Source organism: Chrysochloris asiatica, unplaced genomic scaffold (genome assembly GCF_000296735.1).
Source record: "Chrysochloris asiatica unplaced genomic scaffold, ChrAsi1.0 scaffold00029, whole genome shotgun sequence".
Taxonomy (NCBI): domain Eukaryota; kingdom Metazoa; phylum Chordata; class Mammalia; order Afrosoricida; family Chrysochloridae; genus Chrysochloris; species Chrysochloris asiatica.
This window is the reverse complement of record NW_006408547.1, coordinates 18,946,620-18,964,881: the sequence shown is the minus strand read 5'-3', so window position 1 is coordinate 18,964,881 and position 18,262 is coordinate 18,946,620. Positions and strand designations below refer to the sequence as shown.

The 18,262-nt window shown below is 43.4% G+C and overlaps 1 protein-coding gene across 1 annotated transcript; it reads right to left on the bottom strand.

Annotated features, from left to right (window-relative positions):
- Positions 1 to 2,774: 2,774 nt before the first annotated feature.
- ING1 (inhibitor of growth family, member 1) lies at positions 2,775 to 10,047 on the bottom strand. Its single transcript, XM_006851515.1, has 2 exons — positions 9,912 to 10,047; positions 2,775 to 3,478 (listed from the first exon to the last, which is right to left on the bottom strand). Exons 1-2 carry the CDS (start codon positions 10,045 to 10,047, stop codon positions 2,775 to 2,777), a joined length of 840 nt encoding a protein of 279 aa, XP_006851578.1.
- Positions 10,048 to 18,262: the final 8,215 nt, after the last annotated feature.

The window sequence follows — 18,262 nt, the reverse complement described above, 5'->3', positions numbered from 1 at the left end:
CACCTACGGGCGTTACTTTGAATTTATTTAAGACGGATCTAAATCCTAAATCTTAACAGTTATAAGTACTTATCTGTGATTTTCTTTTTAAGCTGTTCACTGTCTGTAATGAATAGGGTTTAAAAACAAATTTTAAAAAATTGCCTCTGTATTATTTTTTTCATGAAAAAATGGCTACTTGTTTGTCCTTATTAGAATTTTCATTAAAGTTAGGGGGGGAGATCCAGAATTTGATTAACTTTTTAACAGTCCTTTATTGTTGTTGTTAGGTGCCATCGAGTAGGTACTGACTCATAGCAACCCTATGCACAGCAGAATGAAACACTGCCCGATCCTGGACCAACCTCATTATGATTTGAAGCCACAGTCATTGGCACACTTGAGCCCATTGACGCTGCCACTTGCCAATCCATCTCTCTGGGGGTCCTCCTCTTTTACTTTGACCCTCCACCCTTTATTACTCTCGTTTATTTCTCAGAACCACCTTATATGAAATAGGTATTTTAACAGTAAAGAACTATGGATTATATGAAGTTCAATCCCTGAGGGTCAGAGAATTCAACACAGCAGTTTGGACTGTCTCTTTCCACTATACAGCTGTCTACGCTCAATCACCAGTCGTTCCTCAGAAACCCTATACAGGGTCACTATGAGCCAGAACCGACTCAACAGCACTTAATAACAACAACGTGAAGAGATTTAATATTAGCAACAGAGTTCACTGGGTCTTACTTTACTACCCTAACTGAATTTTCATTATTAGTTCTACTAAAAGCAGAAATGAGAAAATCAGCAAAAACCCAGAATTTTATGAGTCTTTATTTTTATTGCTATTGGATATTTATCAAGTAGTTTTACTTATTATTACATAGTAAACTTACGTTTTTTCCTTGTTCATTCTTTGTCTAGGTAAATCTTACCAAATAAAAACACTCAGTCAAGATTCTTAAATGTTCTGGAGTTTTGTTGTAAAGTGTGTACCTATTTATAGGTCTTGCTATGCAACAAGTGCAAATTCCAAGGTATGATTTACAACTCTTTTAACTTTCTACCAACTAGCGCTCTATGATGGAAATTCACTGTAAACAAAGTTATCAGAGAATTCATACCTGGCACAAATAAAGTTCTTAATAATTACTTGCCAAATAAAAGTGACTGATAAAAAGATAATTTACTATTTTACCTATAACAAAAAAACTGCCATATAGATCCTTAGATTCTAAAGCGAGGGTACTCAGTTTTCCTTTGTGGCAGCTTCATATATTATGTTTAAAAAAACAACAATCAAAAACTACAGATAAAGATGAACTTTATCAAGTCCAGTTAAAGTGAACCATGCATTTCTTATCAATGAAAACTGCATTGACCCTTGCAATGCCTGCAGCTTAAAAAAAGGACATATTAATCTATCATGCTAAATGCTAGTTTAAATTAGGGTCAACAAACATTTCCTGTGAAGGGCCAGAACATGGTTTAGGCTTTTTGGGTTATATGGTCTGTCATAAGAATCATTCAATTCTGCTGTTGTACAAAAGCAGCCACAGACGATATACATAAGCAAATAACCATGGTTGTGTTCCAATAAAACTTTCTTTATGAACACAAAAATCTGACTTGCCCAGTATTTTCATGTGTGTCACAAAGTTCTGTTTTTGAAACCATTAAAAATTGTTCAGATTAATCTTAGCTCACAGGTTGTACAGAAACAGGTAGTAAGTCAGTTTAGATCATTCGTGGGTTGTAATTTTCCAAAAAGATTTTCTTTTTGACATTTATTTACTGGTAATTAATAGCTTTACTATGAAGGACAATGATAAAGAATTTGCTTGAAGCTTTGTCCAAACTGCTGATGTATTAAGTTTTAAGACAAAATTTTATGTCAAAGTAAGTATACTGCTAGAGGAATGAACTGGCCAAGTTTCATTTATTTCTGAACATCACACATCTATACAGCTCTCATACATACAGAGGAATGCACCTTGGTTTCACAATAGCAATTGGCTGCATTTCTCATTATAATACAAGTGCAAGTTTACTTGGAAATGTACATTTATACAACTTATATAAATTAAAGACTGCTACACTATGACTTGTGATAGCAAAAGCATGATTTGAAGTCCCATGACTAGACCACTTCCATTTGGTTTAATATAAAATGTACTCAATCATTTAAAAATGGCCAACTGGGGAACAGGCCAGTATATAAAATATCGGTCATGTAAAATTTAATTATTTACCTTTTTAAAAAATAATCTTCTAACTTTAACCCTTTGTTATTGAATTGTTAGATGGATAGACATTATGGTAGCAAGAAACAGATTTGCTCTATGGGCTGTATTTTTAACAACCTGGCTAATTAAAAAAATTTTTTTTTCACAAAGTAGTAACATTTTATGTTAAACAAAACATTTGATAAACAGAATCTTTTTCTTCCGTATTTTAATGTGTTAGATTGTTTCCAAGTCACAAAAAAGATTTAAAAAAAAACAAACTAAACAACAAAAACCAACAGTCTGAGACTCAAGTGTTTAACTCAAACTTATATTTGTAACTTCTAAAATGTTGCTCCGCAGACCACTTTCTTGTTACAGAGGTGTAGTACCAATGAAAACCAAGGGAAAAAAATCACTGCCATCCCTATAAAACGAATGGTTCCTTTTCTAACATTCTTTAAAAATATACATTTTACAATTCTCACACCTCAACAAAGGTGTCAATGTAATAAATACACTGGTTTCTTCTGTTTTCCTCCCTAATGAATGAATGTCCACAAACTACCTGTTATAAGCTCTCTCTTTTTTGGATTTCTCCAATGCTTTGTCCATGGTCTTCTCATTTTCTCCACGACATTTGGGACAGTACCATTTGCCCTTTGGTTTATGATGAAGTCCAACACAGGAGAAATGAAACCACTCGATGGGACACTCGTCGTTGTCACAGCCGATCATCTCCCCATAAGAAACCTGATTGCACAGACAGTACGTGGGTTCGTTAGGGTCAATGGGAAGGTCTGCGGGGGACGCTTCCCTCTCTGCTTTGGCCTTGGAGCGCTTCTTTTTCTTCGAGGTTTTTGCTTTCTTCTCCTTGGGTGTCCCCGAGGTGATGTCGTCATGATCATGATTATTGGATGCGTTCTCGCGATTCTCATTGTTACGCTGCCGTCGGGATCTCTTGTTATTGGGCTTTTCTGCCTGAGTGATTGTCTCATTCTTGGATTTCTCTTGGCTGGTTTTGCCACTGTTGCCAGTGGTGTCGTTGACCTCTTGATGAGCCTCAAAGAGTTCCACATGACTGTCTACTTGTCTGGTCCGGTTCTCAACCAGCTCTACCATTTGACTTACAATCTGAATCTTTTCGTCACCCAGTTCCTGGCTCTGAATCAGGGCTCTCTGAATGCAATGCAGAACCCGCCTCTTCTGTGTACCGTCCGTCTCGTGCTTAAATCTCTCATAATATTCATCCAATTCCTTCAGGATTTCTGCAAAGGAAAAAAAATGTTACGCATTACACCCATATGACAAACACTACTGAGGAAATCCGCAATGATGAAATCAACCTCTCATTAAACTCTATTCTATAAAAAGGTAATTGCAAAGGGCGGAAATTATCAAGTCTTTTAGCAGACTTATTTTTTTCCTGTTGAGAGGGGAAAAAAAATCTCTGAAATAAAATACAGGTGCCAATAAAGTTCCCATTTAGCAAAGGGCCCCCAGGTACTTGTGGACGACAAATTCTTCTGTGACAAGTAATTAAAATAACTTTCAAATTAGGTAAAATGCTTAGTCCCAAACTTACGATCCATCGTGTACATTCAAATACTCTAACACTTTTGTTGTGAAGTGCAGCTGAGCCAAGTTCCAACTCATAAGAACCCTCATAAAGGGTTTCCAAGGAGCAGCTGTTGGGTTTGAACTGCTGACCCTGTTATTAACAGTCCAGTGCTTAACCTACAGTATCATACCAGCACTCTAAAAATCTTAGGGCCTAATAAAGAGAGAAGACATATAAATTTACATCATGGCTTCTTAGTGATAGCAGTGAGTCAGTTTACCAATAACTTTAGTTTCATTTAGAATTTTATCTGTCTTACAAGACGGCTCTGTACAGTAAGCACTGGACTCCAAACCAGAAGGCAGGCGATTCGAGGCCAGCAGCTGGTCTGAGGAAGATGAAGTTTTTGCTTCTGCAAAGATGTAGAGTCTTGGAAACTGTACACAGGGTCACTGTGAGTTCGAACTGGTTTCAAGGTGTTTAACAAGAGTACTACAGAAAACAAAGCCCGGGTGATGCTGTGGGGTAAGCACTGGACTGGTCATCACAAGGTTGGCAGCTTAAACCCACCAGTTACTCCCCACACAGGGTCACTGTGAGTCGGAACGGACTCAATGACACACCGTATATAATAAACCAAACCATCTAAACTTGCCTTACGATCAAGGCAGCAGATTCTACTTCATAGCTGTTGCATTTAATGCTTTAAAACAGTAACATCTTTTCATCTATAAATGTCAAAAGATTTTAAACCTTTAGATAACAGATTAGACTCGTGTGTGCACTCTTTCTCTTGGCTCTGTTGTGAGCTGAGAAGTTTACAGACACAAAGACTCTCACAGAAAATGTGCACTGCCATTAGATACAAAGGAGAAAGAACAGGGCAAGCAGATGCATTTACCTTGGGACAACGGTGAGAAGGGGTGAGGAGGAGGATGGAATGGAGACAGAAGCCACAGGGAGGAAGCCGGTTAACTGTAGTTGCAAGGAAGGGCTCACAATCACTGTGATGAAACAAACTGTACGGTGTGTGGAATGTAAACTGGATGAACCTGTCTCTAAACCTTCACTCAATTCATCATTCAAAGCTTTTTAAAAAGAAATGGACGAGGGTAGGGTATAACAGAATAACCCCAAACACAGGTATTCAAATGGACGATCTGTAGTGTACACCTACCCACCTTCAATCCCTAACTTTACTGCCTTACAAAAACAAACATTGAAACCATGGACAGCATGTGTGATTCTAAACTCTAATTAAGCAATTTCTGAAAAGATAAATCATCTAGTTGAAATTTTACTTTCCACAAATATTATTTATTGCTAAAAAGCCTACTTAAATACATAAAAATTTCCAGAGGCTCCACCCCCCCTACCCCCCCACCCTGTTAGTAACCATTAAATGAAATAGCATCATATTTTTCTCTGGAAATCCTTGGGTAGTGTTTTAAGATAAGACAACCATACTCTTCAATTAGGAAAGCATGTGGGTACAGGAGGTGGGGGTGGGGTGGGAAAATAAAATAAAATGTAAAAATCACTTTTTTCCAAGTAGTTCTAAGTAGGGACAAGAAGTAACCAGGCACACACACTGAAGTATCTAAACAGTCAAGTACCATGTTCTAGACCCTTTTTCTGTTTCTATATTCTCGAGGTGAAATCAACTCTTTAGAAACTTCCTGTAGGAATTATGTAGGCTGCCAGACGGGCCCCAGGAATGACGACAGCCAAATGAGGTAATTAATTCTGCAACTGAATAGCTGTGCTCCACTTATCCAGGTTACATTTTACAGATGTTTAAGTATGAATGTGTACCATTTATTTTTAAACAAATTACAAGTTACAAATGGTTGAGTTTGGTTTTCTCAGCAATAAAATTTCTAAAGAAAACAATGGCATTTCATAGCAAGAGAGACATCTGATTCTAGTATCTTGCTAATTTAAATTTTACTATACAGCCTGTTACATCCCAAATAAACTTACATTAAATTAACATGAAGCCTCACTTTGGGGGAGGAAGCAAATTATCTCATCACAAAATTACCAAAAAGTAGTTCTGTACCTACACAATGGCAATATATTTTAGATGTTGCCAGCCAATGATTCTAACAAACCACTTAAATACAGATAGCTACAAACGAAATAGGAAAGGCCTGTCTAAAGCTAATCTTCCAGTGACATGCTGCTTTAGTTCATCAACCAACTCAACTTCAAATTGTTGACCCTTTTCTACAAATGACCCATACCCAACAATGATCCCATGGAAAGAACCTATTCAGTATTATCCTAAAGATTAAATGGGGTCGTAGCTGAAAAGAATTTAATCTGTCCACTTAATACAAATGTTAGTTCAATTTCACAAAGGGTTACGCTGAATTTCTTTATTAAGCAGAATTCCCTCGGGGTGAGTGGATGTTTTCACTATAGTATTTGGAAAATAACCCAAGCCCCCTCAAATAGTTTACTAACGGCAAACTACCGATAATCCATTCTCGGGTTAATTGACAACTAGTGTGGTGCTGAACTGCAAGGTCGGGGATTCAACCTCACCAGTCGCTCCTTGGATAGCCTATAGCCTATAGCCTATAGAGGGGTCGCTAGCTATGAGTCAGAACCAACTATATAACACCTAACACCAACATGCTAAGTAAGTAAGCCATGAGTCTTACTGGCACAACGGGTTAAGAGCTAGGCTGATAAAGGTCAGTGGCTAGAACTCAGCCTCAAGAGCTTCTCCAACCAGTAAAAACGGGTTGGTTGGTTGGTTAGTGCTGTGGAGTCGGTTCCGATTCATAGTGACCCTGTACAGGGTTTCCGAGGCTATAAATCTTTACCAGAGCAGAAAGCCTCCTCTTTCTCTCGCAGAACAGCTGGTAGTTTTGAACTACTGACATTGAGGTTAGCAGCCCATTAGTAACCATTATGCTAGGAGACTAGAAAACCCCAGGAGACAAGTCTACCCTGTCATATGGTGTCATTTTCAGTGAGAATGCACACACAACAATAGGTACTCAACAAGACTGCTGACCCAGTTTGACTGCTGCTGTTGTTGTTAAGTGCTATGGAGCCGGTTCCGACCCATAGCGACGTTTTCGAGGAGCTGCTGGTGAGCTTGAACCGCCGCCCTTGGGGTACAAACGACTTTGTAGTCCAGCGCATTAACCCACAGCGCCACACCAGGACACAGTTTGACTAGCAACAGTAAAATGGGACTTCAAAAAAAGTTCCTGGAAATTATGAATGAAAAGATAATGAAACTTTTCCACCAGCTTTTTGAAGCCCCTTTATAGTAAAATCTTTTACAACTAAAATAACTATCTCTATACTTACAGTCCCGACCAAGTGAGTTATCTTGATGAACACCTATCACTGCTCTCGGAAATTCTGAACTTTACAGTTTATTCTTCATTGCATTGATTTAGATATATGGGTGAGTAAGGGGTGGTGAGGGGATTGAGATTTTCTCCATCGACATGAAGTTAATAGTTCTGGCTCAGAGGCAGCAAGATTAACTCAAGTCTTCATGTTAATGAAAGGAATAGTCAAAGTAGCTTTATGGGATATACTGTCAAAAAGACCACACTTTCTTTGATTTTTGACATTTTGAAAATTCCTTTAAGTACCATATAACACGCCTAGGAAAAGACTAATTCGAGACATACTCTTATGTGCATAAAGATAAAAACAATTAAAAAAAATAATAAAGTCACCCCTTCCCAACACACAAAAGCTTTTTAAATCATAAAACTACCCCAGATCTTCAAAAATCATACCCCACGCAGGAGATTCCATTGCGACTCCAGGGAGCCCCATGTTACTACTCCCTTTTTAGACTGAGGTACACAAAACCCTCGGGAGAGGAGGCCTCTCCCAGATTTCGCTCATTGCAACGTAGAGGCAGATGCGGGTTACGCTACAAGAGCCTCGAAGGACCCCAGAGCCACCTAAATCCGGAGGCGGGCAGAGATGCGAGCCAGCCGCGGGGCCACTCACGTTTCCCTGAAGCAGAGGGCGCTGGAGCCCACAAGCCGCGCGGCCGCCAGGAGGAGCCCGACTCGGAACGCCGAGCCCCGAGCCAGGACAGAAGCAAGGGGGAAACAACTTGTTGGCACGTCCCTGCGGGCAATGACACCTACACGGCGCCGGCCGCCCACTCTGGAAGAGTAGCCCGAACCACACCATCAGGCGCTCCCGGAGCGCAGCTGGCAGGTCCCCGCGAAGCCAGCCTGCTAAGGTCAGCCGCATTGTTCCGCCACCGGAAGTGACTAGGACTCTTCACTCTGAGCAAGGATCAAGGCGGCACAGGCCCGGAGCTACCCAGCCAATGGGGGGCGGGGTGATGCGCCCCGCCCCGGGAGCTGCGGCCTATGGGAACCGCCAGACAAGAGGGCGGAGGCTTAGGTACCGGCCCCGGAGCAGACAAGGTCCCAATCATAGTCCAGAACCCAGGAGCACAGCCCTCTCCAAGAATGCTAAGTGCCAATCCGAGGCTGGAGGCTGGCCGACCAGAAAACATTCAAATCAACTCGACCTCCGTTCTCCCCGCTTCCTCCTCTCAGCCCTCTCCGCCCCTCTGCCAAAGAGAAAAAAGCAAGCAGCGGAAACTGAGACCCGTGATAGTCACAGCACACGGCCCACCCTCCTTCAGCTCCGAGGCCAATCGCTCTGCAGTGATGCGTAAGGACATTCCATGGAGAACGTCAGGACCAATCACAAGGAAGCCGAGGCGGGGACTTTCCGCAATATGCTAATGAGTCCTTTATAAAAAACCGCTGCGAAACCGCCTCTCCGGCAGAGCGCGCAGGGGCGCCTAGCATGTAAGGGGACTTTCAGTATCTTAGTGTTAGCTGTTTCTACGTTCCCACCCACCCCTCCCGCCCCTCTTTTTCCTTTTCCCTGCTACGCAGTCCAGTAAACATTAGTAAACTCAGAGCGATGACCAACATTCAAAATAGAACCCCTAATGTTTTGCCTGACCTCGGAGAAAAGTTTCCCCAACAGCTCACAATTCCCAGCGGACATTAGCCCTCAATCTCCTCTCTGACACTCTCTTAGCTGGAGGTCTGCTGAGAACAACCCACAGGTTCTATCACCTGCCATATTCTTTCCTTCATTTCAACAATCTTTCTCTCCACCCCCCCCCCCACCCCCCGCTTCTCCCGGAGCACAACACAGAACGGCGATTTCCTCGTCTTCACTCCACCCCCTTCCCTCCCCCACTGCAAACACACACTGAATAAAGCCCTCATCCTCAGCAAACTACAGCCAGCAGCGTTTATCCTCTCCGCACATTCGCTCTTAGTGTCCAGCAATGAAGAAGGGTCAGCGAGTGCTGGGGGCGCGGGGGGAGGGAAGAGAACGGAGACTACACCGAGCAGAGTATCTACCTCCCTACACTTTATGTAACAGTTGGATTTAAAGACCGCGGGTGGGTCAATGGCTTTGGAGGATGAAGGGGAGAGGGTTAGCGGAGAGGCATTTCTCCGGACCGACGTAGTCCGGGTTTGGATGAAACAACCTTGCTAGCATCCACCTCTCCTCTAAAAGCTTCTACTGTCAGCCACGATCTTTGCTGCTCCTACAGCCATAAGGAACACTGTCCATTCCTTAATGCTGTGCTGTAATCAGTGTCCACCCTGCACTTGCCCCTTGGCCACCCCCTTTCTAAAAGCCTCGGATTAAACCCCCTGCTTTCCCCTCCCCCCGCCCTCTGCAACACACCACCACCTCACCTCATCACTTCACTACAAAGAGCTGCTTCAGTAGCATAGCTTTAAATTAAGACCTTTCCTTCCTCCTCCTTTCTTGTCCCGTCTTTTACAAAGAAGGACCTTAGTAAATAAAAGAAGCTGAAGACCTTTTGTTCCACCCCATGACAAGAGCTACCGCCGCAGATCCCCCCGTGCTCCTTTCTCCAGTTCAATAACATTACTTGCTCTCTGCCTCCGCCAGCTCCCAATGAAAATAAAACTACCCTTCCTGATGAGTGAGGAGGGTAAGAGAGCAGAAAGGAGACACGAGCTTTACACATTTACACACACACACACACACACACACACACACACTCACACCACAAATCAGATAGGAATGAAAGGCAGGGGAGCTAACCAACCGCCCCATCCATCAGCTCGGGCCCTTACCTTGATATTTCGCGTCTATTTCCCTCATCAACGAGACGTTTCTCTGCAGATCGAAAGGCAAAGACTCGATGGAGTCCAAATAATCCTCCACATAGTTCACCAGGTGAATTTGCTCCCCGTTTGCAGGACTCAACATGGTTCACCCGAAAGGTCCCCGGCGACTCTGCACGCTTTCCGCTTCCTCACCCCCCTCCAAAAAAAAAAAACAGCACTGCAAAATGCAAAGCTTTTTCTCTCTCACTCCCCGGGTCCCCCTCCCCCCCCCACCGACTCCGGCTCTCGAGCCCCCAGGAAAGCTACATCTGTCGCGACTGGGCTCCGCTCGCCCCTTCCTTCAGCGAAGCCGAGAGCGAAGGAACCGCCTTCCCCCGACCGCCTGTTCCGCGGTGGAGATCGCCGGTCGCTCCGGTAACTCGCGCCGAGGGGCTGTACGAACCAGCGGAGAGTCGGCAGGGTAGGAAGAGAAGCCGGGAGGCGGGGAGGAATTAAAACGACCGCACAGGTCCCCCCTCCCAGGCGGCGGGGAGGGGGGAGGAGGGGAGCGGAGCGGGGGGAGCGGAGCGTACGAAGCGCGCACACACACCCAGAGGGGAGGAGAAAGGGAGCCCGAGTAGCAGCCGCAGCCGAGTTGCCTTCTTTGGGGCCGTGCCTGTGTCTGCCTCTTTCCTGCAGCTAGTGCCGGCCCGGTTCCGAGTCGGTGAGGAGAAAGAGGAAGGAGAGGAGAAGGGGCGCGAGCTCGCTGCTGCTCTATGCGCGGTACTTATCCAACGTGGAAAACCCAAATACCAGTTTCAAACACTTGGGAAACATTCAGCCCCGCCACGCACTACGCATGCGTCCAGATCTCCCTCCCTCTCTGCCCCCTCCCATCTCCGCTCCCCTCCTCACTCCTCCCCTCCCCCTCGCGGGACTCCAGCGGTGACTCCGCCTTCACTCCCCGCATTCACACCCCTCACCATCCTAAGGGTGCGCGAAGGCGATGGGGTCGCAGACGATGCTGGACCCTAAGCAGTGACCGTATCGGGAATGTGATGTCGGTTGCCATTTTCACTATGGGGCTGAGGGGTCGTACGGAGGACAGCGCCTAAGACGCCTGGAGCAAGGAGGGTGGACGGGGTGAGGCGCAAACTTTGCTAAGAGTTTCGCACTTCAAGGCAAAGCCTGTTAGCCAACGCTGAACACCAGCCGGGAGACCCCAGAGTGGCGGCCTCTTCCACTGCAGACCCATATAAAACCGAACGGGTGACAGTACCCGCCGCCTCCAAAACTATTGGATTTACAAACCGCTACTTCTGCCTACACAACCCCCTCATAATCCCCTTCCCCGCCCTCGCAATGGTGTATAAGTAAAGCAGGAAACAGAACTGGCAACTGCAAATGCCAATCCACTTGCCGCCTTACCTACATTGTCCAATCAGAACGAAGAGAAGGCGGGATGAACAGTGATAATTCCTCTCTAGCTCTTACTACTAGAAAACCACGTCCTAGGGAAGGCAGAGGTTTGGGGATTGCGAGAGGGAGAGGGCGGGTCGAAAGAAGAGCGGAAGTGGTGGCGCATGCGCATTTCTACACCAAGAATTAAATCAAAGGGGGAGGCCGCTGGCCCGCGCGGGAGTATACCTACCATTCCGTGGTTGGACCACCACTCCCAGCAGCCTCGACAGCTCCTGCGCCTGCGCCGTTTAGTCACCGCCCTCCCTTTGTGTCTTCTCCCGGCGTTCACTTTCGAACGGATTGGAGACAAAGGGGCCTGAAAGTGAAGCTGTTCCCCAGTGTCCAGAATTCCCGCAGAGAGCGGGCAAGTCGAAGGAGATTCCTTCCCCTATTCTCCATGGATTATCCACTTTCTTCCAAGCACCTGTCCTCTTTCCCCTTCTATGGCATGAAATCCGTTTCACCCAGTTGAAAAGACCACCAGATACAAGGCAGGTAGCCATCCAGTCCATTAGAGTCCTGGGGCCCTTTGGCTTTCTGAGTTCTCGTCTTACCCTCTCTCGGTCCCTCTCCCCTCCCCCCATATCTGCTCTCCCCACTCCAAACTCCCAGATTTAGGGCTTTCTGAAAAGCTCCAGCGCAGAGCAAACCCGTTGCCTAGACAACAGGGCCTGGAGCGCGCGTCGGGCCCCGCCTTTTCCGGTTGCAGAAACCCGCCCACCTGGCGCCGGCTCCTCCCGCTGCGGCCAGGAACTCCTGCCTTTGTTTCTTTTCCTCTCCAACCGCTGCAGTTTGGGATTGAGTTTGGGCTCGCCCCCCGGAGCTGCGATTGCGGAAGGAGGCCCCGCGGGGCTGTACCTATTCTCACCTCCGGGCCTTGCTCTGCATGGTCTCTCCAGGACCTACACTTACAGCCTCTTTCCCCGGTTTGAGTCTAGTTTTAACCCTTCTCTTTTGATATTTGTCTCCTTTATTGTCTAAAGTGGAAAGAAATGTCTTGCCAGTTCTTTAACCTTTCTCACCAGATTTTGTTTTTAGTAGAGCCCGTCAAAGATACTGTATAAATTCTATGCATTTTTCTATAAATTTACATTTAAATCCCTGCCCTTGTAATGCCTCTATGTCAACTCAATGTCAGAGTGGGTCTCCATTTTTCTTATCCGTCTTAAAATTTATACTTAGTCGATTTCAGCTTGAATCTTTCAGTATATCTTGTTGCAATACAGGATACACTAGTTTTTAAACAAATCAATAGCAATGCCACTTAAATGGGACACATTCAAGTGTTAAGATTTGAAATATTTGACTAAACAATGTTGTGACATCTAAGATCTTTTTTTAAGTACTGTATGTAATTCAATCAAATGCCAAGCTAATCCCAAATTTATAAAATAGGTTATACACTGCAGTGGTGATCGCTCTGGTGTTTTGTGATATGGTTGTCTATACAGCAAATGAATTGTTCACCGTGGAATGCTGCTTGCAGTGATAAATAAGGACTATTTATTTGCACTTTGAAATAATGGGTTTGATCTTAACTCTTAAACGCACTCATCTTATCCCCACAAGAAGACAAAGTTTACTTCGCTTGATATTTGGGAAAATGGTTGTTATTTTCTTTATAGATTCACACTTCTAGGTCCTGGTGTGGCTCTGAGGATTAAAGCCCTGGACTGCAAGGGATTCAAGCTCACCAGCTGACCCTTGGAAACCCAATACAGGGTCACTACTACTTGGAACTGACAGGACAACACTTTAACAACAACCGTAAGCGGTTCACACTCACCAGCCCTTCTCGGAAACCCTATATATGAGTCAGAACCAACTTGATGGCACTAAACAACAATACTCTGCACACAAAAAAACTATACTATTACATGAAATATAGACATAAGAAGACTGTAGAGAAGGGTATGGTGGTGGTGGTGGTGTGCGGTGGAGTCAGTTCTAACTCATAGCCACCCTGTATTCAGTTTCCGAGGCTGTAAATCATACCAGGAGCAGAAAGTATCATCTTTATCCTGCAGAGTAGCTGGTAGTTTTGAACTGCAGACCTTGAGGTTAGCAGCCTGACTCATAACCACTACACTACCAGAGATCCTTATAGAAGGGTATGGTGGTGGTGGTGGTTACATGCCGTGGAGTCAGAACCGATTCATAGTAACCCTGTACAGGGTTTCTGAGGCTGTAAATCTTTACGGGAGCAGAATGCCTCAGCTTTCTCCTGCAGAAGAGCTGGTAGTTTCAAACTACTGACCTTAAGGTTCACAGCCTGATTCGTAACCACTACGCTACCAGAGCTCCTTAATAGAAGGGTATTATTGGTTGTTGTTAAGTGCCGCTGAGTTGGTTCCGACCCATAGCTACCCTGTACAGGGTTTCCGAGGGTGTAAATCTTTACGGGAGTAGAAAGCCTCATCTTTCTCCCGCGGAGCGGCTGGTAGTTTTGAACTGCTGGCCTTAAGGTTCGCAGCCCGATTCGTAACCACTAGGCTACCAGAGCTCCTTAACAGAAGGGTATAAGGTAGAGTAAAAATTATGGCCTTTTCTCAAAGAGCATACAAGTAATTTAAAAGTACAATGACAAGAGACATTCTTTTAGTCTTTGCATTTATTGGCTTTAGACTAGTGTTTATCTCAACACAAGAATAAAGATTAGAATAATTTATCCTCCCAAAGATAATCAAGGTGGAGTTTGACCTAGGTTATCTTTAAAAAAGAAAAAAAAAGCAGTATGCTATCTGAATAATCATTTTGTTCCTTAAATGTTGTTCATGGTCTTCACAGACCCATAAATAAAAAGACATCTTATTCATTCAACTACAAGTATTTCATGGGTTAGGAGTCGGGTTGTTAATAGCAAAGTCAGCAGTTCAAACCCAGCAGCTGCTCCTCCATCTCTGAGCAAAGGTGAGGCTGGCTACCTGTTTCCATAAAGATTTACAGTATTATAAGCCCTATATTGGGTAAGTGGAGTTCTGGTGTGACACTGTGGGCTAATGCACTGGACTTCAAGATCAGTTTGAATATAAGGTTGGCGGTTCAAACTGACCAGCTGCTCTTGGGAAACCCTATACAGGGTCGCTATGAGTCAGAACCGACTTGACGGTGCTTAACAACAACAGCAATATAGGGTAACTATGAGTCAGAATCAACTCGAAGGCAGTGTTTTTTTTTATCCTGTGCCAACTACTATTCTGTTGACTTGGGATACAGTGGTGAATAAGGAGCATACATTCTAGAAAACTTTTAACCCACTCTTCAGGTTACAAAATCAAAGCATATTCTGTTGTTTGGCTTTGTTGTTGTTTGTTGTTGTTGTTACGTGCCGTTGAGTTGATTCCGACTCATAGTGACCCTGTATAGGGTTTCCGAGGAGCAGCTGGTGTTGTTAAGTGCCGTCAATTCGTTTCTGACTCTTATCAACCCAGTATAAGAACAGCTAGTGGGTTTGAACTGCCAACATTATGGTTCATATTTCATCATATGTATAAACAAAATACAAATAGTTATGCCACCGTTTGTTGAATAAGATTAGAAGACCAATAGAAAAAACCTGATTAACTGTGATCATACATTTTGAAGATATGAGGGGCTTCAAAAAGTACATGGGAAAATGGAATTAAAAGATAATAGGTTTTTTTCCATGCATTTTTGATGCCCCTTGTACATTAGAGAATCTTCATTGTTTTAGTTTTGCTCTTTGAAATGTGTTGCAAAACAAGATGTTTAAACTTCTAAAACTGTATTAGTTTAACTTGAGATAGTCTCAAACCTATAGGAGTAAAATACACGAGATGCATGTTGTTGGGAGGCATTGACTTGGTTCCGGTGCATAGTGGCCCTGTTCACAACAGAATGAAATTCTGCTCAGTCCTGTACCATCTCCACAACTGTTGTTATGTTTGAGCTCCTTGCTGCTACCATTGTGTCTGTCCATCTCATTGGGGGGGTCTTCCTCTTTTTCACTGACCCTCCATTTTTCCTTCTCCAGGAACTAATCCTTCCAGACAACGTGTCCAAAGTACAAGAGACCAAGCCTTGCCATCCGCACTTCTAAGGAGCATTCTAGCTGTACTTCTTCCAAGACAGATTTGTTTATTTTTCTGGGAACCGTGATAACTTTCAATATTTTTCTCCACCATAATTCAGATGCATCAATTCTTCTCTGGTCTTCATTATTCAACGTGCACCTGTCATATGCATATGTTCGTTGTTGTATGTTGTCATCGTAGTGACCCTGTTTCAGTTTCTGAGACTATAAATCTTCATGAGAGCAAAAACCCTCATCTTTCTCCAGAGCAGCTACTAGGAGGCCTGAACCACCGACCTTGTGGTTAGCAGTCCAGTTCTAATACTACAGTGCCGCTAGCACTCTTGCGTGCATCTGAGGTCACTGAAAGTACTATGGCTTAGGTCAGGCTCTCAAAGCAATTTCTTTGCTCTCTAACAGTTTAAAGAGGTCTTTTGCAGCAAATTTGTTTCATGCAAATGTCTTTTGATTTCTTGACTGCTGTTTCATTGAGCTCTGATGATGGATCCAAGCAAAATGAAACCTTTGACAAATTCAATCTTTTCTCTGATTATCATGATGTTATTCAGTCCAGTTTGAATATATAATACATAAATAACTGACAACACATTCATCTCAAAGTTTAAATATTCTAAACAATATGCGGCCATTTCTACATTGAATTTACATATTTTTACTTTAAAAAGGAAATATAATACTTAGAATTACATTTTCGATGTTGTGGCGCTGTTGGTTAATGAGCCAGACTGCAAAGCCGTTTGAACAAGGTCGACAGTTCAAGCTCACCAGCTATTCCTTGGAAACCCTATACAGGGTTGCTAAGGGTTGGAACCTACTCGACAGCACTTCACAACAACAACAACAACAACAACAACAACAGTAGTTAAGAAGTAACAAATGGCATTAGTAACATTTTACAACCATTGATTTTCCTTCACTGAGTCCCTGGGTGATACAGATGGATAAGAGCTCAGCTATAAACGGAAAAGCTGTCTGTTCAAACCCACCTAGAGGTGTCTCTGGAGACAGACCTGGAGATGTGTTTCTCAATGGTTACAGCCTTGAAAGCCCTGCAGAAAAGTTCTACTTTGCTCAAAAGTAGATTCTCTGAGTGGAAAATGGACCTCACAGTAACAAACAACAACATATTTCCATACATTTCCTTAGTTAATCGTAGGTTGGGGGTTGGTAGTGGTGGTTGTGTTCCACCAAGTCAGTTCCGACTCCTCCCAGCGACCCTGTACAGGGTTTCCGAGGCTGTAAATCTCTACGGGAGCAGAAAGCCTCTTCTTTCTCCTGCAGGGCAGCTGGTAGATTCAAACTGCTGATCTTGCACTTAGCAGTCTAGCTCATAATCCACCATGTGACCAGGGATCCTTAGGTTGGGAATTGTTGAGTGCCATGAAGTCGATTCCAACCCATAGCAACCCTGTATAGGGTTTCCAAGGAGTTGCTGGTGAGTTTGAACCACCAACCTTGCAGTTCACATGGCTTTGTAGTCTGGAGCATTAGCCCACAGCACCACACCAGGTTGGGGATTTGCTGTTGTTGTTAAGGGCCATCGAGTTGGTTCTGACCCACAGCGACCCTGTATAGAATTTCCGAGGAGCAGCTGGTGAGCTTGAACCACCAACCTTGCAGTTCAAATGACTTTACAGTCTGGCACATGAACCCACAGCGCCACACTAATTAGATCTCTTCAAATTAGCAAAATACTCTTTTTGTTCAAATGTACTAATAAATCTTCTCAGTCACTTTTATTGTTATATATTTTTTTTTGTTTATTTTGTTGTTTCTCTAAAGAACCTAGCCCAAGACAATATTTATTTATTCTACTAGAAATGTTTTGAAGCTTTGGTATTTTTTTCCACTCTCCCCTCTCCTGTCACCTTTACTCCAACTGTAAAATGAATTCATTTTAACCATCAGTAAATGTGTTATATCTATAGTTTATTTTGGATATTCTAAAAGGCCCTTAAGGAAGTGTAGAATTTCTGCCTGTTAAAGGCTGAACACATTACATGATTAGTTTACTGAAGACAAATGATATCATTGTTAATTTAAACGTCATGATTTTCTACGGCCAATTCGAATATGCCAACTACCCAGATTTATGTGCAGGACTTGGTCTTGTCACAAAACTTCTATTTTTATTCAGTTTTCAAAACATCTATTCTGGCTTTTTCCTTGCATTTCTCATGTTCTTACAGATTGCAGTCAAGTTTTTGTTCATTCTCATTTATCAGCACATCCAGTAGCTGGATCAGAGCTTTCACCATTAGGCATTTGACTGACCAAATTCCCTCCCCCCTGTACAATAGGTGGATTCTGTGAGAGACGAATCCAACAACATCCAAAAAGCCTTTTTCTGAATTTATTGTTGGATGTAGTAAGGGAGTTCAAAAGGAGTATATATAATCTAAAGTACTGGGTGAGAGAGAAAAAACATAAACATAGTACTACTACAAACAAGAGCCATTACAAAATAGCATCCAGATCAGTAAATACTACACAGACAGAGAGGAAGTAAAAATACTGGAATAGAATTTATAGTCCTCAGGGAGCTCATGTGGTTAGCATTAATGTAGGGGTCTCCTAAATTTGAACATAAGATTTTTCAGTATCTTACCATTTACTTTAGACTAGAGTTTACATCAGAGTTCTGGTGTGGCACTATAGGATAAGCACTGGACTCCTAACCACAAGGTTGGTGGTTCACACCCACCAGCTACTCTTGGAAAACCCTATACAGGGTCACTATTAGTGTGAATCAACTTGATGGCACTTAAAAACAACATAGTTTACATCTGGAGCCCTGGTGTGGTACTGTAGGATAAGCACTGGACTGCTAAGGGCTAGGTCTGCAGTTCAAACCCATCAGCTA